The sequence below is a fragment of the Ranitomeya imitator genome, chromosome 1, assembly GCF_032444005.1.
Source record: "Ranitomeya imitator isolate aRanImi1 chromosome 1, aRanImi1.pri, whole genome shotgun sequence".
Lineage (NCBI taxonomy): Eukaryota > Metazoa > Chordata > Amphibia > Anura > Dendrobatidae > Ranitomeya > Ranitomeya imitator.
The window spans coordinates 613,043,073-613,055,433 of record NC_091282.1 but is presented as its reverse complement, the minus strand read 5'-3'; the positions used below and the strand labels follow the sequence as shown (position 1 = coordinate 613,055,433).

General features: G+C 49.5%; 1 protein-coding gene across 1 annotated transcript in view; it reads left to right on the top strand.

Annotated features, from left to right (window-relative positions):
• Positions 1 to 12,361, top strand: part of F11R (F11 receptor) — a 36,182-nt gene extending 23,821 nt beyond the window's left edge. The window contains exons 2-10 of the mRNA XM_069726166.1: positions 8,593 to 8,640; positions 8,720 to 8,830; positions 8,938 to 9,090; positions 9,163 to 9,365; positions 9,816 to 9,915; positions 10,429 to 10,536; positions 10,621 to 10,630; positions 10,737 to 10,779; positions 11,866 to 12,361. Of these exons, the coding sequence (XP_069582267.1) occupies positions 8,593 to 8,640; positions 8,720 to 8,830; positions 8,938 to 9,090; positions 9,163 to 9,365; positions 9,816 to 9,915; positions 10,429 to 10,536; positions 10,621 to 10,630; positions 10,737 to 10,779; positions 11,866 to 11,901 (812 nt within the window). The 3' untranslated portion in view covers positions 11,902 to 12,361. The remainder of the gene's footprint in view (positions 1 to 8,592; positions 8,641 to 8,719; positions 8,831 to 8,937; positions 9,091 to 9,162; positions 9,366 to 9,815; positions 9,916 to 10,428; positions 10,537 to 10,620; positions 10,631 to 10,736; positions 10,780 to 11,865) is intronic.

The window sequence follows — 12,361 nt, the reverse complement described above, 5'->3', positions numbered from 1 at the left end:
TGTACTGCTGCCTGTGACTGTACCACACTAGTGTATTGCTGCCCGCGGCTGTACCGCGCCCGTGTGCGCTGCTGGCCCGCGGCTGTATCGTGCCCGTGTGCGCTGCTGGCCGCGGCTGTATCGCGCCCGTGTGCGCTGCTGGCCGCGGCTGTACCGCGCCCGTGTGCGCTGCTGGCCCGCGGCTGTACCGCGCCCGTGTGCGCTGCTGCCCGCGGCTGTACCGCGCCCGTGTGCGCTGCTGCCCCGCGCCCGTGTGCGCTGCTGCCCCGCGCCCGTGTGCGCTGCTGCCCCGCGCCCGTGTGCGCTGCTGCCCCGCGCCCGTGTGCGCTGCTGCCCCGCGGCTGTACCGCACCCGTGTGCGCTGCTGTGGTAATGCGGCTCACTCGGCTGGATCCAGAGGTAAAACTGGAACACTGTCTCTTTAAGAAAAGGCTTGGTTTATTATAGTAGCATAAACCAATTTGGGAAAGTGAAGACAGCCCTCTGGGCAAGACAAAAAGAAAACAGTCCTTTTCCTAGCAGGATCAGCCCACTCACAGACATCAATTTCCATAGTTCAGATTAGCACACACTTTCCTGGAGTCCTATCTCTCCAGAAACCACTGAAGGCTTTGGCAGTCAGCCATTTAAAGCGAAGGTGCCACCAGTTTTCTTGCATTTTGTTTTTTTGTGAAATTAAGCTTAAAATAGTAATCAAAATGTATTAATGCAATGTTTGCACTGTTTGCAAACATTTCTATATGAAAAATATTATATATTTTTCTACAAATATACATATTTACCACTAAGGGGAGCATTTTACGTTTTAGACCTCAAGCAGCTATAGTAAGATTTAGCAGCTCTGCCCCAGGGATATTAGACCACCCAAAAGGGGAGGGAAATGGTGATGTCAGCAGTTACTGCCCCAATTTTGCTTCTAACAGTAAGAATGAAGAGCAGCATCACAGGGCAGCACCATTTTGTGTGTGACTGCCCTGTCACCTGCTGTCACCAGCAGTTACTGCATCAGAGGCACAGCTTGTTTACAGAGGAGCAGAACACAGTGGGCTCAGCAGCATTTTTTGTGAATAACATTCCCCCACCTTAATCCCTGTCCTGTCAGCTGCCCTGCTCCCTCTCTCCAGGTGTCACCTTCCTCTCTGCAGGCTGTGAGTGCAGCTTACTGGAGATCACAGGGACTGTGTGTGAGGGAGAGGGGGAGACACAGCAGGAGCACACAGGGCAGAGTGTGAGGAGCAGAGGATGTGCCTGCTTGGAGTACAGAGGAGCAGTGAGAGCTTCTTCTGTCCTGTGATAGCACAGGGCTATAATAAAATGGCAGCTAGTCACACCTACAGCAGTGAGTTGTGCAGCCCACAGAGGCGTGCCCAGCTCACTGCTAATGCTGCTGCAATGTTACAGATGGGGTCCGTGCTGGTCTATTATCTCCTATGTCCATGGGGTGCCGTAATCTGACACTGATAGTGCCCTGCTACTGCTGCAAAACAAAGATGTCAGCCCCCAGTGCATTCTTTAAACTCATATAACACATGAAATCTGTTTCACATGCATTTCAAACTTGCTTATAGCAGCATGTTATGCTACATTACAGTGATTTATTAATGACCTACAAACGCGGTACCTTCCCTTTAAGCCCAGACCTTGCATTCCCTCCATCATGTGACTGATCAAAATGATCCTGACATCACACAGGTCCTTTAAGGACTGCAGGGGAGATACTTGGACCTCCTCACACCCGCTCTATGGAGGTCCACTAAAACCAACCCATTATATCTAATATATAAAGCTGAATGTGTGTGTGTGTGTGTATGTATGTCCGGGATTGGCATCTGCACCGTCGCAGCTACAGCCACAAAATTTTGCAGTCATAGGCTATGTTGTAAGGCGAAATTTTAACCCTGCGTGTTCCAATTCACCAAACAATTTTGCCCCTATCTACATAATGAGGGAAAAAAGTGAAAGGAAAAGTGTTGGAGGCGTCGCAGTTACAGCCACAAAATTTTGCACAGTCACACGTCTGGACCCTGAGAGCGTCATAGGCTATGTTGTGAGGTGAAATTTTAACCCCGCGCTTTTCAATTCACCAAACAATTTTGACCCTATCTACATAATGGGGAAAAAATGAAAGGAAAAGTGTAGGAGGCAAATTGACAGCTGCCAGATGTGAACAAGGGGGACTTAAAGAATGAGAGCGATGGCGCCAAAGAGTATATACCGTACAGTTGCTAAGGTGGGGCCCCGACATGGGATACTCACCACACAGGGGATATGAACACACACAAAATGCGCCACACACTACCACGTGCTTGAACACATATTACCCTCAGCACACATTTCACCACAAATACACCAACCTCGCCACATAAAAGTCGAAACACAAAAGTCGCCACTCAAAACTCGCCACGCGCAGAACTCGCCACATGCAAAAACTAGGCTCTTGCAAAACTCACCTCATGGAAAACTCGCCACACGCAAAACTTGCACACGCGGAAAAATTGCCACATGCACAAAAGTTGCGACACATGCAAAAGTTGCCTCACACAAAACTTGCACATACTCAAAAGGCACCACACACAAAACTCGCCACGCGCAAAACTTGCTGCACACAACTTGCTACACTAACCTGTCACATGCAACTCGACACACAAAAAGTTGCTACACGCATGTTGCCACACAAAACTCATCTCACAAAAGTCGCTACATGCATGTCGCCACACGCAACTCAACACACACAACTTGACAAACGAAACTCGCCCTAAAACACACACAAGTCTGGTATTATCCGTCAAAAATAAAAATCTGATTAATAAGCAGACAAACTACAACAAATGTACCATATAGGAAATACGGCAGCTGTCAGTCACATGACCTGTCTATTATGTGTATGTGTGAGCTAATATATACTGCCAGGGGGAGGGCTTCCTGTTGGCTGGGGATTTATCAGGCTGCCAATTTAGCTTACAAATACTGAGGTAAAAATACTGAGCAAATAACGTGTGAACGAGGTCTAATACAGGAGGAGATGACACATAGATATATACTATATACAGGAGGAGATGACACACAGGTATATACTATATAGAGGAGGAGATGACATGCAGGTACATATATATACAGGAGGAGATGACATACAGGTATATACTATATACAGGAGGAGATGACATACAGGTATATGCTATACAGGTCCTTCTCAAAAAATTAGCATATAGTGTTAAATTTCATTATTTACCATAATGTAATGATTACAATTAAACTTTCATATATTATAGATTCATTATCCACCAACTGAAATTTGTCAGGTCTTTTATTGTTTTAATACTGATGATTTTGGCATACAACTCCTGATAACCCAAAAACCTGTCTCAATAAATTAGCATATCAAGAAAAGGTTCTCTAAACGACCTATTACCCTAATCTTCTGAATCAACTAATTAACTCTAAACACATGCAAAAGATACCTGAGGCTTTTATAAACTCCCTGCCTGGTTCATTACTCAAAACCCCCATCATGGGTAAGACTAGCGACCTGACAGATGTCAAGAAGGCCATCATTGACACCCTCAAGCAAGAGGGTAAGACCCAGAAAGAAATTTCTCAACAAATAGGCTGTTCCCAGAGTGCTGTATCAAGGCACCTCAATGGTAAGTCTGTTGGAAGGAAACAATGTGGAAGAAAACGCTGTACAACGAGAAGAGGAGACCGGACCCTGAGGAAGATTGTGGAGAAGGACCGATTCCAGACCTTGGGGAACCTGAGGAAGCAGTGGACTGAGTCTGGTGTGGAAACATCCAGAGCCACCGTGCACAGGCGTGTGCAGGAAATGGGCTACAGGTGCCGCATTCCCCAGGTAAAGCCACTTTTGAACCATAAACAGCGGCAGAGGCGCCTGACCTGGGCTACAGAGAAGCAGCACTGGACTGTTGCTAAGTGGTCCCAAGTACTTTTTTCTGATGAAAGCAAATTTTGCATGTCATTCGGAAATCAAGGTGCCAGAGTCTGGAGGAAGACTGGGGAGAAGGAAATGCCAAAATGCCTGAAGTCCAGTGTCAAGTACCCACAGTCAGTGATGGTGTGGGGTGCCATGTCAGCTGCTGGTGTTGGTCCACTGTGTTTCATCAAGGGCAGGGTCAATGCAGCTAGCTATCAGGAGATTTTGGAGCACTTCATGCTTCCATCGGCTGAAATGCTTTATGGAGATAAAAAAACCACTGGTAAATGGTTTATTGACCATGGTATTACTGTGCTCAATTGGCCTGCCAACTCTCCTGACCTGAACCCCATAGAGAATCTGTGGGATATTGTGAAGAGAAAGTTGAGAGACGCAAGACCCAACACTCTGGATGAGCTTAAGGCCGCTATTGAAGCATCCTGGGCCTCCATAACATCTCAGCAGTGTCACAGGCTGATTGCCTCCATGCCACGCCGCATTGAAGCAGTCATTTCTGCCAAAGGATTCCCGACCAAGTATTGAGTGCATAACTGAACATTATTATTTGTTGGTTTTTTTGTTTGTTATTAAAAAACACTTTTATTTGATTGGATGGGTGAAATATGCTAATTTATTGAGACAGGTTTTTTGGGTTATCAGGAGTTGTATGCCAAAATCATCAGTATTAAAACAATAAAAGACCTGACAAATTTCAGTTGGTGGATAATGAATCTATAATATATGAAAGTTTAATTGTAATCATTACATTATGGTAAATAATGAAATTTAACACTATATGCTAATTTTTTTAGAAGGACCTGTATATAGAAGATGACATGCAGGTATATACTATATACCGGAGGAGATGACACACAGATATATACTATATACAGGGGAGATGACACACAGGTATATACTATATACAGGAGGAGATGACATACCGGTATATACTATATATAGAAGATGACATGCAGGTATATACTATATACAGGAGGAGATGACACACAGATATATACTATATACAGGGGAGATGACACACAGGTATATACTATATACAGGAGGAGATGACATACAGGTATATACTATATATAGGGGAGATGACACACAGCAGGTATATACTATATACAGGGGAGATGACATACAGGTATATACTATATGCAGGAGATGACATACATATGTATACTATATATAAGGGAGATGACAAACATGTATATACTGAGGTGATGAGGTGAAAATGAGGTGTGAGGTGAAAATGAAAAGGTGTGAGTGCAAAATGAGAGGAGTGAGGAAAAATAGTGGAGTGATCAGGAAATGACAGATGTGAGGTTGAAATGACAAGTGTTAGGGGGGAATGAGAGGAGTGAGGGGGAAAATGAGAGATGTGAGGGGGAAAATGAGAGATGTGATTGGGAAAATGAGAGGCGTGATGGGAAAATAAGAGAAGTGAGGTGCTATAACTAACCACAGATATTTACTATGCCCAGGCAACGCCGGGCTCTTCAGCTAGTAACATTATATAAACCGTCCCAACACGTAGTGTGCTGAAGGTAACTATCCTGGTTTCACATCACTAGCGCCATCATGCGTAGTGACAAGTATCTGTTCTCCAACACTTCATCCATGACTCTGCACACTACATATATTCGGGCTGAGTGGTGGCATTTCCTGTTTTTGGATGTAGTGACACTTTTCTTTCATGTGGAGACCATTCAGTCCCCTTTGACTATTGGCTTACGTGGACAAGTTCAGAGAGTACGTCTGCAGCTTTCCTGGATTTCTTGTGATGTTCTACACATAGGAGTTGTAAATTGCCTGCCTGCAGGGACGTAGGAAGTACGGCTCCATTCACTGCCGTCAAGCAGGAGTGTTGAATTAGTCAGTGTCCCCTGACTCCCTTCCGCTGTGTAAACAGTGCACAAAATGTGACCTGACCAGTGCGACCTGCTCTGTCACTTCCTGCCTCTCTGCTCCTGTTCTGCTCTCCTGGGGCATGACGTGGTGTACCTGTCCTCAGGAGCTCTCCCTAGGGTTGGTGACTATTCCTTGCTCCTAGCTAGCAAATGTCCCTGAGCTTTTCCTATGGTTGGTGACGACTTCTAGCTAGCGAAGTCCCTATTCCCAGGTGCTCTCCCTAGTGGTGTTGACAACCCCTCGCTCCTAGCTAGCGAGCTTCCCTGTGACCAGGAGTTCTCCCTAGGGTTGATGATGACTCCTCGCTGCTAGCTAGTGAGCTTCCCTGTGACCTGGAGCTCTCCTTGTTGCTGCTGGCTAGTTGTCATGCTTGCTTGTCCTGGGTGTTAGGGACTGATTCTTTGCCTCTGGCTAGCTGTTGTCCAGGCCTCAGGATTTAACACTTGAGGGGTGGAACCTGTCGCTCCTAGCTAGCTTTCAACCCTGTCACCAGGAACTGAACCTAGGAAGGTGGGTGTTGAAGACCTGTTACTCCTAATATCTGGGGAGCGTCCCTGTCTTTGCGTGTGCCTCTATTTACATGCTGCAACTGGATGCTGACAAAACAGCCGTATGACGGCTCTCTTTGGCTGAAGTACACATGTAAGATATGCATATGGTGCACTTGTGAATGTGTTAAATCGCCAGTCATTTTGACATATAAAAACGACATTTGTGAAATACCTGGTTATTGTATCCCAGGATTGTTTGGTTGAATAAAATATCCCTATAACCAGACAAATACTATAGGGGTTAAGATTGTAGTCTTTTGTTCACTGAGGTGTTGGTTGGTTTTATTGTAGTTTTAAATGGTAACAGTAAAAGTTTTATTCCACTTGCTATTTACAACATAGCTAATGAGTGTCCCAGTCCCCAATAAATCGCCCTGTGGAGAGACCCTATTGCTCACAGCTACTTCCTGGGGTGGAGAGGTGACCAGTTGATCCTAGCTAGCTGTTGTCCCAGTCCTTGGGAGCTTGCTCGGTGCAGGGGTGGGGGACGGTTAGGGGTGACCTGTTGCTTTTAGCTGTCATTCCTATCCTCAGGAGCTCTCCTTAGAGAGGGGTGACAGCCAATTGATCCTACCTCGAGTTTCCCAGTCCCCAAATCTCACCCTGCGGGGTGAGCCATCATTTCTAGCTAGCTGTCGTCCCTTTCTTCTGGAGCTCACCCTGGTGGGAGACCTGTCTCTCCTGGCTAGCTATCGTTCCTGCCCCAGGAGCTTGCCCTAGGGGGGTGATTTGTCACTCACAGCCATTAAGGGGCATTTTGCCTGGCGCTGGCCTGAGGAAGGGTGATCTTTCTCTCCTGGCAAGCTTTCATCTTAGCCCTCTGGAGCTCGTTCTGAGGGTGTGATCTTTCGCTCCTGACTAGCTTTTGTCTCTGCCCTCAGAAGCTCACTCTAGGGCTGTGATCCATCGGTCCTGGCTAGCTTTTGTCCCTGCCCACTTGAGTATGCCCCGAGAGAGTGATGCCCCGGGGAACTGATTGATCTGTGTCTCCGGGCTAGCTTTCATCCCTGCCCTCAGTAGCTCACTCTTGGGGTGTTATCTGTCACTCCTGGCTAGCTTTTTGTACCTGTGCAAAAGAGGCTGGCCCCGGGGAAGGTGTGATCAGTTGATCTTGGCTAGTTTTTGTCCCTGCACTGAGGAGCTCACTCTTGGGGTGTGATCCCTTGCTCCTGTCTAACTATTGTCCCTGCCCCCAGGATAATGCCACGGGGGGGGGGGGGTGCTATTGGTTTCTCCTGGCTAACTTTCATCCCTGCCCTCAGGAACTCACTCTGGGGGTGTGATCCTTCGCTCCTGGCTAGCTTTCGTCCCTGCCCTGGAGCTCATTCTGGGGGTGTGATCCGTCGCTTCTGTCTAGCTTTTTGTCCCTGCCCCCAGGAGCATGCCCTGGGGGCAGGGTGATGATCTGTGTTTCCAGGCTAGCTTTCGTCCCTGCCCTCGGGAACTCACACTGGGGAGTGTGACCTGTCGCTCCTGGCTAGCCTTTGTCCCTGTCTCTATGAGCATGCCGCAGAGTGGTATTGATCTGTGTCTCCTGGTTCACTTTTGTACCTGTCCTCAGGAGCATGCTGCAGGGGGGGGGATGATCTGTTGCTTCTTGCAAGCTTTCTTCCCTGCCCTCAGGAGCTCACTCTAGGGTGTGTGACCCATCGCTCCTGGATAGCTGTCGTCCCTGCCCCCAGGAGCATGCCCCGCAGTGGGCGATCTTTCTCCTGGATAGCTTTTCCCCCTACCCCCAGGAGCTCGCTCTGGGGCTGTTATCCATCGCTCCTGGCTCGCTTTTGTCGCTGTCCCCAGAAGCACGCCCCAGGGAGATGATCTGTTGCTTCTGCCTAGCTGTCGTCCCTGTCCTCAGGAGCTCACTCTGGGGGGGGAGGTGATCTGTTGTTCCTGGATAGCTTTTGTCCCTGCCCTCAGGAACTCACTCTGGGGGGTTGATCTGTCACTCTCGGCTGTTTCATCCATGTCCACAGGAGCATGCCTTGGTTGGGTGATCCATCACTCCTGGATAGCTTTCTTCTCTGCCTCCAGGAGCATACCCCAAGGTGAAGAGGGGGGGGGGGGATCGGTTTCTCCTAGATAGCTTTCGCCCCTGCCCTCAGGAGCTCACTCTGGGGGGGTGATCTGTCGCTCCTGGCTAGGTTTTGTCCCTGCTGTTTTTAGTGGACCTGCTGTTAAGCTCATGGCTTCTTCTTTCCTCAGGTGCTGCAGTGCTGGGCGACGAAGAGAAGCGCGTGAAGGAAGGAGACAGTAAGTACCCTGTTGTACATGCTGAGCTGCCTACCACCATGTGCATTGTCCCCGTGCTGATTGTGTGCTTTCTCTGCAGATGTGGAGTTCGCCTGTAATTATCCCCCTTCTTATAAGGATCCACGCATTGAGTGGAAGTTTATTTCCGGGCAAGACATCACCTTGATCTACTACAATGGCGCGCTGACTGGTGCGTGCTCATACAATGTTCACATGAGACATTCTCTGGGGGAATGATTGTTATAGTAGTACTGTCAGTTTCCCAGGTCCTGTGCAAGTAATCGCTGCTTCCTCTAGTCTCCTATGCAGGTCGCGCTTTGTTTTACCTACAAGGACTGACGCTTAAGAGCGTGACCCGGAAAGATGCGGGGAACTATGTGTGTGAGGCGACAGACAGCTCCTCAGGAAAACCCGTAGTCAAGGAGCTCTCAACAACGCTGGTGGTCCTGGGTAAGGGGGATTATGGGACCTGACTGATCCTCTTCTTTCCCCAGCACTGCATCTAACATATTTTCTTTTTAGTTCCCCCATCTGTGCCCATCGCTCAAGTACCCACATCTGTGACCATTGGCAGCTCCACTACCCTGTACTGCGTGGAGAACGATGCCGCACCTCGCCCCACATTCAGCTGGTACAAGAACAAGATCAAAATGCCTGAAGACCCCAAGAGCAGTCCCACTTTCCAGAACTCCACCTACATCATGGACCCCGTAACTGGACAGCTGGTAACAATCCTCCACTGAATGAGCCATTGGTGGAATCCCATAGTGATCACTAGATCTCCCCTGTTCTCCTAGATTTCTGATGATCCCCAAAGTTGTGCTGGATCCCCCCTCTCTATATTAGATCTCTCTTGTGCTGCTCCTACTGTATATCTAATGATCCCCACAATCGTGCTTGATTCCCTATCTCCATACAAGATCTCTCCTGTACTGCTCCTAGATCTGTGATCCCCACAGTCCTGCTATATCCCCCATATCTGTACAAGATCTTTTCTGTACTGCCCCTAGATCTGTGATGATCCCCACAGCCATTCTGAATCCCCCATCTCCATACTAGATGTTTCTTGTGCTGCTCATAGGTCGCTAAAATAATTCCTCCTCTCTGCACCAGATCTCTTCTCTTGTTTAAGTGAGCACTACTGATCAGGTATTACAATTTTTCTTATTCATCAGACTTTTAACCCAGTGACGAAGGCGGACTCTGGTGAATATTCCTGTGAGGCCACCAATGATCAGGGCCGGCAGTCATCTGCAACAGTCACCATGGAGGCTTGTGAGTAAGCTGGGGGTCCGCTGCCTGGTGGTGCGGTCGGGAGAGAGGCCAGCTGTCCGGCTCGGTGGTGTGGTCAGGAGGGAGGCCAGCTGCCCGGCTTGGTGGTGGGGTCGGGAGGGAGGCTCGATGCTGGGCTCGGTGGTGGGGTCGGGAGGGAGGCCCGCTGCCCTGCTCGATGGTGGGGTCAGGAGGGAGGCCCGCTGCCCGGCTCGGTGGTAGGTCGGGGGGGAGGCCCGCTGCCAGGGTCGCTGGTGGGTTGGGGGAAGGCCCACTACCTGGCTTGGTGGTGGGTTCAGGGGAAGGCCCACTGCCCGGCTTGGTGGTTGAGACGGAGGAGGCCTGCTGTCTGGCTTGATGGTGGTGTCGAGGAAACGCTCACTGCCCTGCCCGGTGGTGGGATTGTGGGAGGCCGGTGGGTGGGTGGGTCAAGGGGAGGTCCGCTGCTTGGTGGTGGGGTCGGAGACCCTGCTGCCTCCTTTTACTTCAGTGACGGGCTGAGTGATCCTCTTACAGATGAGAAGAACGTGGGTGGCATCGTGGCCGCAGTCATCATCGTCCTTCTTATCCTGGCTCTGATCGGATTCGGAGTGTGGTTTGCGTACAGCCGCGGATACATTGGCAGTGAGTTCCTTTCTGGCTTCTGGTGGGGGTTATTTGCCATCAGGGGGTACACTGTTTAATTTCTGTTATCTACTTCTATTTCAGAGAAAACCAAGTAAGTGAAGAGATGTCCCCATGACTGCACCTCCCCTGGAGTGGCCTGGACACAATGTCTGTTGTCATTGTGTCTGATTTTCTTTTTCCCTTTAATTTTTTTGCAGCAAAAAAGTGATCTATAGCCAACCATCTGAGACGCGCAGTGATGTGAGTATGAGGGGCCATGTGAGGGGACTTCAGGCCACGTCATGTGGAATATCAGGCGGTTATGTCGTGATGGCCACGCTGCGTATTATATGAGGCTGTCGTGTGATGAAAGAGATGGATGTGCTCTGTGTTTGCTGTGTCCTGCCTCTGTGTGTGGCTCCAGCTCAGTAATCGGAGTCACTGCCTCACTCCTGTGTGTGTCTAGCTCAGTCCTCGGGATCACAGCCTCCCTCCTGTGTCTCTAGCTCAGTCCTCGGATTTACAACCTTCCTCCTGTGTGTGTCTCTAGCTCTGTCCTCGAGGTCACAGCCTCCTCCCTCCTGTGTGTGTTTCTAGCTCAGTCCTCGGAGTCACAGCCTCTGTCTTCTGTGTCTCTAGGTCAGTCCTCGGGGTCACAGCCTCCCTCCTCTGTGTGTGTCTCTAGCTCCGTCCTTTGGGTCACAGCCTCCTGTGTATGTCTCTAGCTCAGTCCTCAGAGTCACAGCCTCCATCTTGTCTCTCTAACTCGGTCCTCGGGGTCACAGCCTCCCTCCTGTGTGTGTCTAGCTCCGTCTTCGGGATCACAGCCTCCCTCCTGTGTCTCTAGCTCAGTCCTCGGATTTACAACCTTCCTCCTGTGTGTGTCTCTAGCTCTGTCCTCGAGGTCACAGCCTCCTCCCTCCTGTGTGTGTTTCTAGCTCAGTCCTCGGAGTCACAGCCTCTGTCTTCTGTGTCTCTAGGTCAGTCCTCGGGGTCACAGCCTCCCTCCTCTGTGTGTGTCTCTAGCTCCGTCCTTTGGGTCACAGCCTCCTGTGTGTGTCTCTAGCTCAGTCCTCGGAGTCACAGCCTCCATCTTGTCTCTCTAACTCGGTCCTCGTGGTCACAGCCTCCCTCCTGTGTGTGTCTAGCTCCGTCTTCGGGGTCACAACCTCCCTCCTGTGTGTCTCTAGCTCAGTCCTCTGAGTCACAGCCACCCCTCTCCTGTGTGTGTTTCTAGCTCCGTCCTCAGGGTCACAGCCTCCCTCCTGCATTTTCAGCCCAGTCCTTGGGGTCACAGCCTCCACCTTGTGTTAGAATCTAAACCTTTTTTTTTTCCTGTCTTTGTAGAAGAACTTCCAGCAGACGTCATCGTTTGTGGTGTGACCGCCCCCTGCCTGCGGCTGCCTGAACAGTCCTGTTATTTATCGTCCCCTCTGTCAGGTGTGCGGTGCCCGGCGTGTAGTGGTGGCGCCTCCTGCTGACGTTTGCACTACTCTGCTGTGCGCCTCCAGCATCTCCTCTGCTTTCCTCCTGTGTCTCATCCTCGTGAAATGAACTTGTACTAAAACTTTGGAGCAGCCACTAGAGGGCCCTGGACATGGCTTGGAGGGTGTTTTTTTTTTGTTTGTTTGTTTTTTTTTTTCTTGTTATGGCTGGTAGTGGTTTGTGGTAAGGATCCCTCTGTCGGCAAAAGGGGGGTTGGGAGGATGTCTAGGTGTGGGAGGTGGTCAGGTCTGGGCGTTTTACATTTTCTTACTTCCAAGATGTTTTTATTTTGTGTTTTTGTATCGGTTTTTAATTGATTTCTAGGAATGAATTAAATAAAGCCAGAACCTGACTGTCA